This window comes from Poecilia formosa, unplaced genomic scaffold, assembly GCF_000485575.1.
Source record: "Poecilia formosa unplaced genomic scaffold, Poecilia_formosa-5.1.2 Scaffold75, whole genome shotgun sequence".
Taxonomy (NCBI): domain Eukaryota; kingdom Metazoa; phylum Chordata; class Actinopteri; order Cyprinodontiformes; family Poeciliidae; genus Poecilia; species Poecilia formosa.
The window spans coordinates 240308-253843 of NW_006800014.1; the positions used below are offsets into that span (position 1 = coordinate 240308).

Consider the following 13536-nt stretch of genomic DNA (forward strand, 5'->3'; position numbering starts at 1 on the left):
GCACAATTCTATGATATAGAGATATAAGTCTGCTGCCTTCATCTGCAGCCACACTCCTCAGCCAGCAGAAACAGTCACAGCTGACCAGCATCATACTGCTCTGTTTCTTTGCCCATATTTCTGAAGACTCAAGATATTCTGCAAAGTGACGATGGGCGTACGGTGCCTTCCAAGTCACCATCTGGTCAGCTTCGACCTTTCTGCTCAGAGAACAGGCTCGACAGCGTTCTGTCTGTGTCCTCGGCCAGGGTGGTGTCTGGAAGAGCTGGCAACGAGGTGTGGACATCTTTCCTTTTTCAAGCTCATCATGTAGAAGAGAGACATGGTGGTTACACGGTGCTTAAGGGAAGCTGCTTCATACCCACTGAGAAGGGGCAGCTTGTCTTAGCTTCTCACTAGCAAATTTAATTCAGCTAGCGTTACTACCTGCAAACGGTCTCTGTACATTTTTCTTAATCTGCATTGCTGTTTTTAATAACTGAAGTATTATTACTCTTATGTTCTGACTTTGCTCCACTTTACACTTGGTGAAAATCTGAATGTTCCACTTTGACTAACTGCTGTTGTATCTAATATTCTCACTGTGCCACAATAAAGTATTTTTTATTTCATTCTGTAAGAATAGTGCTTGTCACTGAAACGGTCATTCCTTATTAGCATTCAAATTACACAGAGCTGCATTGTATGATCTTTGGTCAGATTCTGGGTCAGGCTGGAGCAAATATGGCTGTTATAAACAGTATAGCTCATGTTATAAAGTTGTAATAACTTGACAACATGACATGTAATGTGATGTAGACAGTTGTCTATTACATTGTGTGTGAAGGGAAACTATCTCCATTTTATCTATAATCTACTTGTTTGGACGTCCCATATTAACTTTAAAATATTACTGTCCTCATTGCTGCTTTTGTTGCCTCACGATCAAACCCATTCCACTTGATTGATGGAATACTCACAATGCGAAAACTCCAGTCTGGGTTTTCTGGGTTGGCTACAAGAACTCGCTGCACTGTATGCTCCAAACACAACATCGCTAGTGCAGCCCACTGAAAACGTAACAAGCTAACGTTAATCCCATTGATGTCTCAATGTCTAGCTTTAAATGTGCTAATGCTAATGGATCACCTGAAGTAACTGCAATAGAGAATTGCAGACAGGTCTTTGCTGAATAGAAGTCTAAGGGAAGTGGAAGTTTATCATTTTCCAAATAAAATATTTTTCAAAAATAAAGTACTCTAGCCGCACAGGAGAGTGATGAAATCTGCAGAAAACTATGTCTCCTTCCAGTGCACCTTCCTCCATGATGTCCAGTTGTAAAGGACATCATGAAGGAAGAACAAGAACTTCCTAAAGAGGCAAATTTCCAGGTATCAAATTGCTTAGTCAGTTTTCTTTTAAGTCATATTTTCTACAGGATTTTATAACAACTGAATGTATAGTCACTTGGTTGTGCTTTAAAATGACACTATGTTTCTGGAATACCGCCTTTGTAAAGAAGTGAAATGTCACATATGTCCTTATATGAAACAGAGCTGGAGTGTGATACCAGCTCTCCTATCAGAGCAATACTTGCTCCAGCCTGATCCAGAATCTGACCAAAGATCATACAATGCAGCTCTGTGTAATTACACAGCAGGGAGCATAAAGTCCTTGTGTGCTGACTGCTCATCTGTATATTTGCTCCCCTTTGTCCTCTGCAGTTAATTTGGAGAGCAGATGATGGCAGTGCATCCATTAGAAAGCCTGTGATTTACAGGGTTGTCGCCCTCCTCTGTTCTCCCTCTCCTTTCATTGCGCTCTTAATGCTCTCTTCCTCAGCAACGCACACAGACACTCTCATGCACAAACACTGACCCATGCTCACTGCCTGGCTGCTCGTACCTGATATTTTTTATCGGCCTCGGCAAGTTAACACTAAAGCCTCACTTTCAGCATGGCAATCTGGGGCTTCACTCCATGAAGTCTTTGTTTTAATCCATTGCAATGACAAGAACATATCTGCAAACACCACTGATATTTAATTCAGGAAAGCCAATTGGGTGGACGTGCTGCCACCAGAGCTGCTATGATTTGATAGAAGCTATTGATTGGCCGCTGTTGTGATCCAGAATGTCCATTTCTGTCTGCCATTAACTGGATTCATACATTTACTGGGTCACACACAGAAGCCTTCCAGCTTTTCTAATTTTATCGGCAGGCTTTGGTGTGTTTATGGGCATTTGTGTTTTTCGGTGGAAGCACTTTTTTTTTTCTGGAGACTCCTCATTATGTGTATGTCTGCAAGTGTAAGCTGTTGTGTTTTCTGAGTAAATTATAACATGTTCAAGTCCAGGGGCTGCATCCACGGAAGAACCCAGGCTACCTGGTGGGTTAGGCAGGGTTCTTTGTTGACCTCAAGGACTAGAAGAGAAGTGAGCAGCTGTGAAACTGGATGTCTAGCCTTCAGATTATTCCTGCTCTTACCTCGGTGTATGTCCTGTCGCCTAGCAACCGTGACTGTGCTAAACATAAGCTGGTTAAAAATGGAGCTCAAAATCTTGCTGAGTCTCTTTTATTATTTATGTAATCCTTAATTGATGAATTGATTTTATATATAGCAAACATGCATTCAAATGCAAAAAAAAACAAAAAAAACACAACCGCTTTAAGCTTCACCAGATTTTATTATATTTAAACATGCAGTAGGTTAAAACTGTCACTACGTTGTGACAGTGTAATATGAGATGGGTGATCTGGAAAAGATCAAGCTCCTGTGCGTCCATGTGGTTCTACTACTATTTGCAGAAATAAACCACCTCTGGAGTAACCAATCAGAGCCAAGAGGAGGGTCTGAGCTCTGTCAATCACAGTCATCTAAGTGCTGCTCATGAGCATGAGCATAATTGTCAGCACTTAGACCCGCCTTCTGGCTCTGATTGGTTGTTTCTGACTGGGGGCTATACATTTCTGCAGATCGCATTAGAACTACAGGGAGAAGGCAGAGGAGCTCTATTTCTTTTTTCACATATTATTTCTCATGTAATACTATCACAACACAGTAAAAGTTTGAAGAAATATGTAAAAAAAAAAAAATATGGAAGTTGCATACTGACTATTAAAATTGGTTCTCCTCCTGCTTTGTCTGCTGTTATTACAAGAAAGATTCAGTCAGATTCTCCTTGATACTTTTTCTACTTGTACAATATTTAATTTCCTTTTCGAAGTTATACGTTATAACTGAAATATGAGTATTTAAATCATTGCTCCCTGGGTCAGTAGTCTTATCTCATTAATATGTGAGTTCTGGGATTCTTGGCAAACAACGGGTGGTAGAAAATGCACTGTTGATGTTAAATTTCCTTTTAACTTTTTTCAGAATTCTCTTTTTTAAATTTTAAACTTGAAATATTTACCAAACTATAAAAGTAGAAGAAACTGTAAAAAAAAATTCAAACTCTTCAGCCAGGCACCACTTTAGCCATGCTCTGAATGTTGATGTTTTTTTACATTATGATCATCTTAAGCAGTTCTCAACCTGCTATGTAGAAGTTAAGTTACAAAATATTCAGAGAATAAACTTCTCCTGGTTGTTTCAGTAATAAGTTGACACTCCAGTTTGAAGAGAGCAGAATGATCAACATCCGGTCAAAACAGCACATATATTCTTTTCTTTCAGGAACATACAACTTTCAGTTCTTTCTGTGTCTACATCAGCTCATCTGGCTTCTATTACTTCAGTAACATCTTAGGCTTTCTCACATGAAAATATACACCCACATACCCTCCTAATTACACACATTGTGCTCTTATTTTATGCCCCCATTTTCTCTCCAATGTTTTTCCCCTTCATTCAGAGAAACCTTTCTTTTCTCATCTCCATCTTTCAGTCATTCTCTGCACTGACACTTCTTCATCTTCACCTCTCATTTTGCCGCCTGACCAGCTGGGTGGAAAGAATCACTTGTTTATCTCTCCCGCTGTCCATCAAGGACTTTTGCTTTGCTGGTGTCGTCGCCTAGCAACTGCAGCAGAAGCTGGTATTGGCTGCCTGTTCTGTGTGTGTGAGACTGAGAGCAGCTTCACGTTGACTCGGTGGAGTACAGACAGACGCATGGCGCGCTCACGGCTCCCTCGGCGTCGTGCTGCTGCCAGCCTTTGTGTGACTGGTGGAATAGCGTAGCAGTGGCACACCTTGGTGAGGTCCACCTGAGAGACAAATGCACACTCCCTGTCTTCCCTTTCTTTGCTGTCAGACTATGGTTTCTGTCAGTGAAAGATATATATATATTTTTTTTAAATGGAAAAAAAATTGATTTGTGCATCAGACATGTCTGCCTCTCTTACCCATCAGAACTATGTTGATAAATTTATTTGGATATATAGTCTATAATTATATGGTTAAACAGTTACTGTAATATTTTTTAATCAATGTGTAGCGCAAGGAAACCCTGTATTAGTAGGGCACTGGACATGTAACAATACAGGTGTTTTTGAGCACCAAGTTTGCTGTGGCTGTATAAAGGGTTAAAATGTGAAACTCGGTTTGATCGGAGACTAAATATGAAAACATTTGTTACATTGTCAGCTGGTGAGGTTTGCTTTCACACTGCACTGTCAAGCAAAACAAACCAGTTCAAAAACCTGTTCATCCCCTCACTTGTAGAGGGGCTGCACCAATAACCATGGATGGAAACAACACAAAAACTACTGATGAAGACACTGAGCACAACTTCTTTTTTCACAAAATGTAAACAAAACATATTTTAGAGCAGGGGTCCCCAAACTACGGCCCCCTGAACAACAACTTCTTTTTTCACAAAATGTAAACAAAACATATTTTAGAGCAGGGGTCCCCAAACTACGGCCCCCTGAACAATACCGGATCCGCCCTCCTCCTCATTTGGTCCGGCCCCCTGAACAATACCAGAGAGCATTCAGTGTTTTTTTCATATATATGTGGATTTTTCTTCAACCACCAGGGGGGCTCTTGAGCAGATGTGAAACTTAGTTTCCCTCAATGGAATATATACTAGTCAGTACCAGTCACCGTTTCGCTCACGGTTTTTTTCCATTTGTATTCTGGGTAAAAATCTATCTACAAACGCGAATATGTCGTCGGCAGTAATCCCCCCCCCACCCCCCGTCCACCGTCAACAAAACTTTTCTAAGGTTTCTTTCTTGAAAAACTAAGACCAGCCCCCGACCAGAAAAAGGAACAGTCATGTGGCCCTCGCAGGAAAAAGTTTGGGGACCCCTGTTTTAGAGGTTATAGGATTTCTCTTTGGTCTTTGTTAAAAGACCATGAGTCATTTCAGACCTTCATGTTTTTTGTGGTTGTATTTACCCAGAATACCCTTCATTAAAGACCACTTTCTCCTTTTGGCGCGGTCTCCGGACTGCTTGGTAATGTTAACTGAAGGCCTAGGTTTTTAAAACCCACAATTAACCAAAAACTCATAGAACAATCTCTAGCAGGAGTTACAAAGTATATTTTATATTTTTTAAATTGGCTCACCCATGAACACTTTTTTGTGGTCTTACTTTGAAGTGATATCAGCTAAAAACACAACCTCACTTTATAGTTTATTTCCCAAATCAGAAGCTTCATTTACTTTAACTCTTAATAAAAAATAAAAATGAAGTCCTCACTCTTATCATCTTGGTTCTGGACCAGTAGGAGTACATGCTCTTCCTCAACCTTTGGAACCTAATATTATACCTAATATGTTGTGGATTTATTTCTGAACATGTGCAGACATGTCCTGATTTAAAAAGTCCCGCTCTGTGCTGCCTCCTCCTGTTCATCTATTAGTCAGCATTTCCCTGACTCTGGGTAGGGTTGCGCTCTGGGGGAGAGGCTCTGATTGATTTCATGTTCTGCCTTGATGTTCATACTCTACATGCCTGTAGGTAACAGTTATGTGAGTGAGCCTGGTTCCTTCAGTGTGCAGGTTCAACTCAAAATCCATATTTTCCCGGGTCGTTCTTTTCTGTCATCAGTTTCGACTACACTTTGACTCCAGCATCTCTGCCATTAAAATATATATATATAAAGTGTAAGCACCCAGGACACTGGTAGTCCTTCCAACATACTGGATAAATAACTTGGGGAAAGAGTTTACCATACGGCACTTAAAATATAATATTTGACCAAATATTGCATCATAGTGGTCCTTTTAAGATTGAGATGTTACAGACATGGAAAATGTAATGACAATTGTTATTCAATATGAAATATTTTCATTTAAACTGGTTTAAAAAATTTTCTCTTGAAGGACACCTACTGGCCTAAAAAGCCATATAGTTCACTTTCGTCTTGGGCTAACCTCTGAGTATCACACTTAATCTTTTTGTTGTTTTATCTAATGAACGCATTCATTTCTGTTCTAGGTTTGGTATTGTGAACGTTTGCGGCACTTGTTCATGAAGCTTTTCAGTGACAGCTGATCACATGGGAAACGTTTAGAATATGAGTAGAATATGTTTAGTAATGCTGATTTAGAGGATGAAGTCCCGTCAATGCGTTGCCTGTTCCGTATAGAACACAGATGACAGAATGAATGAAAACAAAAACCTTACATCTTGTTCCTGTTGTGTTGCAGGTCAGAAGACGTGCCTCCACCTCCACGGTGTGTTCCCGTACATCTATGTGCCATATGATGGCTGTAGACAGCAGCCGGAGCGCTACATGCGACAGGTGGCCTTCAGCATCGACAGGGCCCTCAACGTTGCCATGGGAAACCCCGCCGCCAGTACCCAGCACATCTTCAAGGTGGTCCTGGTCTCTGGCATGTAGGTGTCTCCCAACAACTGGGTTTTACCAAAGACAATAAACACCAATAATGCAAAGTGATTCACTAATCTTTTTGGTTTTTGTTTCTTTTAGGCCTTTCTATGGTTATCATGCCAAGGAGAAGCACTTTATGAAGATCTACTTGTACAATCCTCAGATAGTGAAAAGGTAATAATGCTGGTTAAAAGATTGTTAAAGAGTTAATAGAGGAGTCATGTTGTGATGACTTCCTGAAGGCAGAGTTTCAGAAAGAACAGCAGTTTTTAGAGACAGTGGTCCAATTTCAAGACATTAGATTACAAAGTCAAATTTCTTTAAAGTCATCTGATATATACAATATTCTTATAACAACTGAAGGTAACACAATTGCTTGATTGTGCTATAAAATAGCTCTATGTGTCTGAAAAATGCATAATACTGCCCCTTTAAAGGAATATTTCAATTTCATCAAATTTTTTCTTTTAACTGAAAGCTGCCCAGTCATAGTCCCAACATGAATCATTTTGAGTTATTGTGTGGAAGTTTGGGGCAATACATACAAAACAAACCTGCAGTATCTATACACAATACAAAACAAAACAACATAAAGTGGCAAATTGGAAACATACATATCCACTATTAGTCAATGATGGAAATAGCTGAGCGGTTACATTTAATTGATTTAATGATTTACTTCTGATATTTTCTTAATTTATGGAAGGTCAAAAGTCTATGAATCTGACTTGAGGCCTAAACAATCTGCAAGAACATAGAAATGTTCTCTCTTGGAGCTGCAAGAATAGAATGACATTCTGTTCTTGCAGTTCTGACAGCTTGTTCTGTACACGTCATCTGAGTAGAACTTTTTCCCGTGTTGTTTATGGGAACTAATATGAGCCGTGCAGTGAGCTCAGCATCAAACTAATAAAAATCTAGACATTTGTTTCTTTAAGAAGCTTTGCCTTGGATCATTTGTATTTCGACAGGACTGAACAATAAATTAATAACAATATGTACCACGATAGACATGTGATCAATACAAATAGATAATACATCTGATATACTATTCAATATATAGAATATTCACTAAACTTTGATCCAGAACCACACAGCATTCTGGGAGATGTAGGCAGATGAAAGACTTTAGCTGTTCAATCTCACAGCCAACTAAGCAATATGAGTGGCATCAACTGACTCACTCACTCTTTGGTTGCCTAGCAACAACCTGTTGCAAGGTAACCCGTAACCTTCGCAGTGGTTTCACAGAGCCTCATCACTGCTTAAAAAATTAAAACAGCAGCATGGAGTAAAAACTGTGGATAAAACAGGAAAAGTCACACCACCAGTTTGGCAGTATTTCAGATATTTAAAACAAAAGACTAGTCAATAATTATCTTTATCGGCTGGTATAAAATGCAATAAGTTTTTCAGCCATATCGTCCAGCGATTGGATATGTTCTCATTCAGATACACCCTCATTTCTAAATCCCACTGTGTTTCAAGTATCATCTCTATTTGGTTCCATATTTAATTTGTGTTCAAATATATTTAGATCAGACTGCTGTCTGATTTGTAATTCTTATGGCAGAGAAAACATGTCCAAAGATTTGCAGTAATATTTCAATAAATCATCTCGTTTCTTTTTTTAAATTATTAGAAGGAGCTGAAATCAACATGGTCTACTTCTTTTCATATCCCTTTTACTGAGCTTCTTTAAAATTTTTCTTTTTTTCCCCAGAGTGTGTGAGCTATTACAAAGTGGAGCGGTGATGAATAAGAGTTACCAGCCTCATGAGGGCCACATCACCTACCTGCTGCAGCTCTTCATGGACTACAACCTGTATGGCATGAACCTCATAAACATGGCAGCAGTGAAGTTCCGCAGGAGCCAGAAGAAAGGTAAGCTCAGCTGTAGGGATCTGTCTCTTTTCTCACAATGTCTGCTTTGTCCAACTGGAGTTTCTGACACAAGTTTAGATTTACATCTTTACATACAGTTTTATTCAGCGTTTACCCAAGCTTTATACCTGTTCCCCTTAAATTTAAATTAGTTAAAAATCAACAATCCTGAGCAGTTGTGATAACTTTAACCTATAACTCAGAACATAAGCAATAAAAAATATTTTACCAATTAAAATCTCTTAAAAAGCTTTTGACGCTAGTGTTCCTATACATCTCCATAGAGATGCTGAAAGCAAAAGTGTGTTTCCTTTAATAAAATATTTCTACTAAGGTTGCAGGATTTTATTAATGAATTTGAATACAAATTCTAGAGCACCGATATTCTGCATCGGTCGCCGGTAAATCTTGTTTGCAAACAAAAAAACACAACACACAGAGATGACTGAAATAAAATGCTGGGGACATTCAACCAGTGAGAAATGTTTAGCATATTCTCACTATATAGCCACACCTTTAGTTTAGGATCCGTCCACAAAGCTTTTCCTCAACAACCGTTAAGGTTTTTGGAGTAGATTAATCACTTCTGTCTGATTTGGCCGTGGTTCCAGGAGTGGAAAGGAAGCAGGGAAAAACAACTCTGGTTGCTAAGGTTGTCTTCACACCAGCAATATTTAGTCCATTTTAATTGAACTCAAATTCATTTGCCTAGAAAGTCTGGTTGGTTTTGGGAGGCGTGAATGCATAATCCAACTCTGAGGCGAACCAAAAAGGTGAACTCTGGTCCACCTAGACACATAGGTCTCAGTTCGTTTGAAGTGAACTTCGATGCGGCTTGCATTCATATTTGGACGCCGAGCGGACCGGAGTCCGCTCCAAAAGCAGGAAGTGGACTACAGCTGTGCAAATGCAACCAAAACAAACAAGAGTGTCTAACACTAGTGGAGAAATGGCTTATGGTCTTTTGTTAAAGACAAAAGAGAAACCCTACAACTACTAAAATCTGACACTACTCCATCTTTGATTACATTTCATGGAGAAAGAAATTCCGCTCAGTGTCTTGTTCAGGGGTTTTCATGTCTCTTCCTTCAGTGGTTCTTGGTGCAGCCCCCCTTACAGGCGAGGAGGTGAACAGCTTTTTCAAAGGCTTTGGTTTGTTTGACGTAGAGAAACTGAGCAGCTGAAATGGAACAAATGTTGCAACTTTCCCAACCAACCTGAGTTTACTGGACAATCAGGTTTGAACACATCCTAAACCACAATAAGATTACAGAAAGTAACATCCTTTACCAGAACATAATGACATACTTTTATTAAAAAACAATCCCATTTGAGTGACTTCTAATAAAAGGAGGTTCTAATGATTGATCCACTTCTATACATCTGAAATCAATGGAGGACTCTAATGCCCCATGGAACAAAGACAACAAAAACCCAAATATTGGACACACCTGCTTATCCCCCCCCCCTTCGAGTCTCCCTCAGATTTGAACTTTAAAAGCAAGTTGTTAATCTAGGATCAAGGGGATTAAAGGCTTGGCTGCAAAATGTCAGTTTAAGATGAATGAAAACTTTAATGTGTTCTGAACCCCACAACACAGCTTAAAAACTAAGTTTCCTTGATAAGAGCCTGAAAACCCAAAACGTTTCTAGACTGTTTACTCTGTAGATGTCACACAGCAGCAGCGGTCTAATTGAACTAAAAAAGTCTGGGTAAAACTAGATAGAGAACTATTGTTCACTATACTCACACATCACTACAAGTATTCACACCCTTGTTCTTAAACAGACTTTTCACTCTGAAATTACCTGAATCAATTTGAAAACCAAGTTGCGCCACAACCGCAGTTCTATTTTCAGCTGTACTACCTCAGGTAAACGGCTTCAAAGGACAGATATCAGAGTAGAACTGCAGAAATTTTTGTGCGTTGCATGTCACACTCTACAGACCTTCTGAATTGTTCCAGATCACAGAAGTAGAATTAGAGGAAAACTTACTGTAACTACTGAGCCTATCAGGAAGATGTTTGTCGCTTTGGGCTGGGAGGGGAGATGTTTGACCTTAATACACAACCAGACTCACTATGGCAACAAAATGAAAAGCCCACTGCTCTGAGCCCCACTGAAAACCTCCTGGTTCTTCCACCAAATATTGATTTCTGAACTCCTCCTAAGTTCAGACATTAATATTGTTGTTTCTAAACAAATATCAACTTGTTTCTTTGCATTATTTGAGGTCTGAAAGCACTGCAGCTTTTGTGTTATTTTGACCATTTTTCATTTTCTGCAAATAAATAAATGCTATATTTTTGCTAGGAATTTCAGAGACATGTCGTCAGTAGTTCATAGAATAAAAGGATAATGTTCATTTTACTCAAACATATAACTATAAAGAGTAAAAATCAGAGAAACTGATCATTTTAAGTAGTCTCTTAATTTTTTCCAGAGCTGTATACATTTTTCTGTATTTATTAACTCTTTTTTAAAAAACAAAATTATGCAGTCGCATATTTTTTAGCAACTCTTCTGTGGACTAATAAACAGCAAACTGGAGAGAGGAAAGAATTATAGCCTCTCTTGATAAATCCCCTCAGAGTCATTTCCTAACATGTCAATGTGATTGTGTGTGTTTCTGGAAGTGGGCCCTGCAGACCCGGACCAGCCGTCCTCCAGCTCTCACTCCAGCGTCAGTCCCTGGAAGATTCCCTGCAGCACCAAGCTGAACGACAGCAGCCTCGCAGGCACCTTTGTCCGCTGGGAAGAGAATGCTCTACCCTCGTAGGCCACGCCGTCACAGACACATCACTCTGCTCTGGATCAGTTCCATTATTAACTCTGCTCTGTCTGCAGCTCGTTAGTCCTGGATGATGTTGAGAGGCAGAGCACCTGTGAGCTGGAGGTGGATGCTGTGGCTGTGGACATCCTGAACCGTCTTGAAATTGAAAGTAGGTGCTGTGTGCTGTGTTCTCTGCAACACCAGCTGACATGACAAAAAGCAAAAGGTGAAAGGCAGCTGCAGCACACTCAGCTCACAACACTGATTATGGCTCCACACAGAGAGTCTTTTAGCAGACCTGAACATGAGCATGGTGGAACAGACCTCAGTCTTTAGTCACAGGGGAGCAGAGGCGAAGAAATGATCAGAGATGACGGAGTTTGGGTCAGCAGATGAACCGAGCAAAGTAAAGAACAGCTGTTATGTGCTTTCAGAACAGATGCAACTGTTTGTCCTGATTCTCTCTAAACGGCCTGCATCGTCATCTGCCAGGAAATGGAAAGGAAACTGTCCTTCTGGTCACCTGCTCTCATCGAGATGCCAAACATTTCCATTTTTACAGAAATAAGATATATTTTTGACAGATTTTTCTGGGTGTTTGTTTGCTACAAAATCCAAAACAGAAAAATTGGAACTGTTTGATTGCATCATTATCCCAACATACTGCAAAATCTTTTTTTCTTTATCTGATTTTAAAATCCTTTGTTTGATTGGTCCTATATAAAATACAATTTTAAAAAATTTGAATATTCAGAAAATTAGAAATTGTTGCATTTTAAGACTGGATTTTATGATATTACTGTTAGCTATAATCATAAAGATTCACAGATATAAACACCTGAAATGTATCATTTTTTTGTTTGATTAATACATATAGCAGACACTTTTTGAATTGAATTACTGAACGTTTTGATGATGGATCTGGAATCTTACAGAAGAATCCCAGGCAGCGCAGGATTTTTCAGGTGTACTGGACTTTTAAACGGGACTATGCTCCACTGTCTGTGCTTTGTGTGTGAAGTACCTGTAGGGCAGCTGTAGGGGAGGGAACATGTTTAACATGAGATGCATAAGGATTTTGTTTTCTAACCTTGCCTCCTCCTCCAGATCAGATCGGCAGGAACCCCGGACTGCAGGCTATTTGGGAGGATGAGAAGCAGAGGAGGAGGGAGAACAACCAGACCTCCCAGATAGAAGCACCATATTCACAAGGTGAGGAATGCTGCAGTGGGAGCAAAAACATGGTTTTCTAGTGTTATTCTGCATTTTGTACTATTTGCTTATTGTCTATTGCTCAGGATTCCCAGTTGGGTTTTCACCTACTTATGAAAATACTTAATTTCAATTTTTTGGCTTAATGTGGTCAGGACATGTTATTGAAAATTATCTGTATTCTACCACTATGCCTCAGTCAGTTCAATTAAAGCTTCAGATTAACAACAGCACCCTATTCTACCACATTAATGCTTTTTTTCTTTCAAAAACAAAAACTAATTGAACATCCAAGCAAGATGACCTTTACGTCTGTGCAATGCTCATAGTACCTGTAAACAATGACGGGCCCATCTCACTGTGCCTGCCTGCAGGCAGCATGTTAAAGTTCCTGGAAGAACAATAAGAAAAAGCCTGAACTACCTGTGGACTGATCAGAAGAAAACATTTCCCAGCATCTTATTTGAAGTTTCCAAATAGGAACTGAACAAACTGTAATATTCCTGTTTTAGTCACAGAAAACCAAAGTGAGCATGTTTGGTCAGAATCAAAAAGCTCAAAGCAGTAAATCAACATAAACACCTATGGCTGCTATCAAACATGGTGGTGGTATGACCTTGTTGAGTCCACCATGAACTCCTCTGCTCACAAACTATTTCAAGAATCCAAAGTGAGACTCTAGAAGATGAAGCTGGACCAAAACTGACTTATCATAAACGTAGCAGCAAATCTGCAACAGGATTGCTAAAATAAAATAAAAATAAATCAAGCTTATGCCTTGGCCTAGTCAAACACAAGATCTCCACCTGACTGACAGTTTTTAATGATGTAGTTCATTTTTGTTGACATTTTTTTTTAAATAACAAGAAAGTTAGGGCTCCATAGTCGATTGAAT

At 39.4% G+C, this 13536-nt stretch overlaps 1 protein-coding gene across 2 annotated transcripts in view; it reads left to right on the forward strand.

Moving 5' to 3' along the window:
• rev3l (REV3 like, DNA directed polymerase zeta catalytic subunit) overlaps nt 1–13536 on the forward strand; it is a 66474-nt gene that overhangs the window by 22841 nt on the left and 30097 nt on the right. The window contains exons 1-6 of one of the 2 annotated variants that reach the window (XM_007556012.2): nt 6566–6774; nt 6869–6943; nt 8493–8653; nt 11293–11431; nt 11504–11598; nt 12537–12641. In XM_007556012.2, the coding sequence (XP_007556074.1) occupies nt 6671–6774; nt 6869–6943; nt 8493–8653; nt 11293–11431; nt 11504–11598; nt 12537–12641 (679 nt within the window). In that variant the 5' untranslated portion in view covers nt 6566–6670. Of the gene's footprint in view, nt 1–6565; nt 6775–6868; nt 6944–8492; nt 8654–11292; nt 11432–11503; nt 11599–12536; nt 12642–13536 lie in introns of those variants that run through there. The other variant, XM_007556011.2, reaches the window with a different exon arrangement.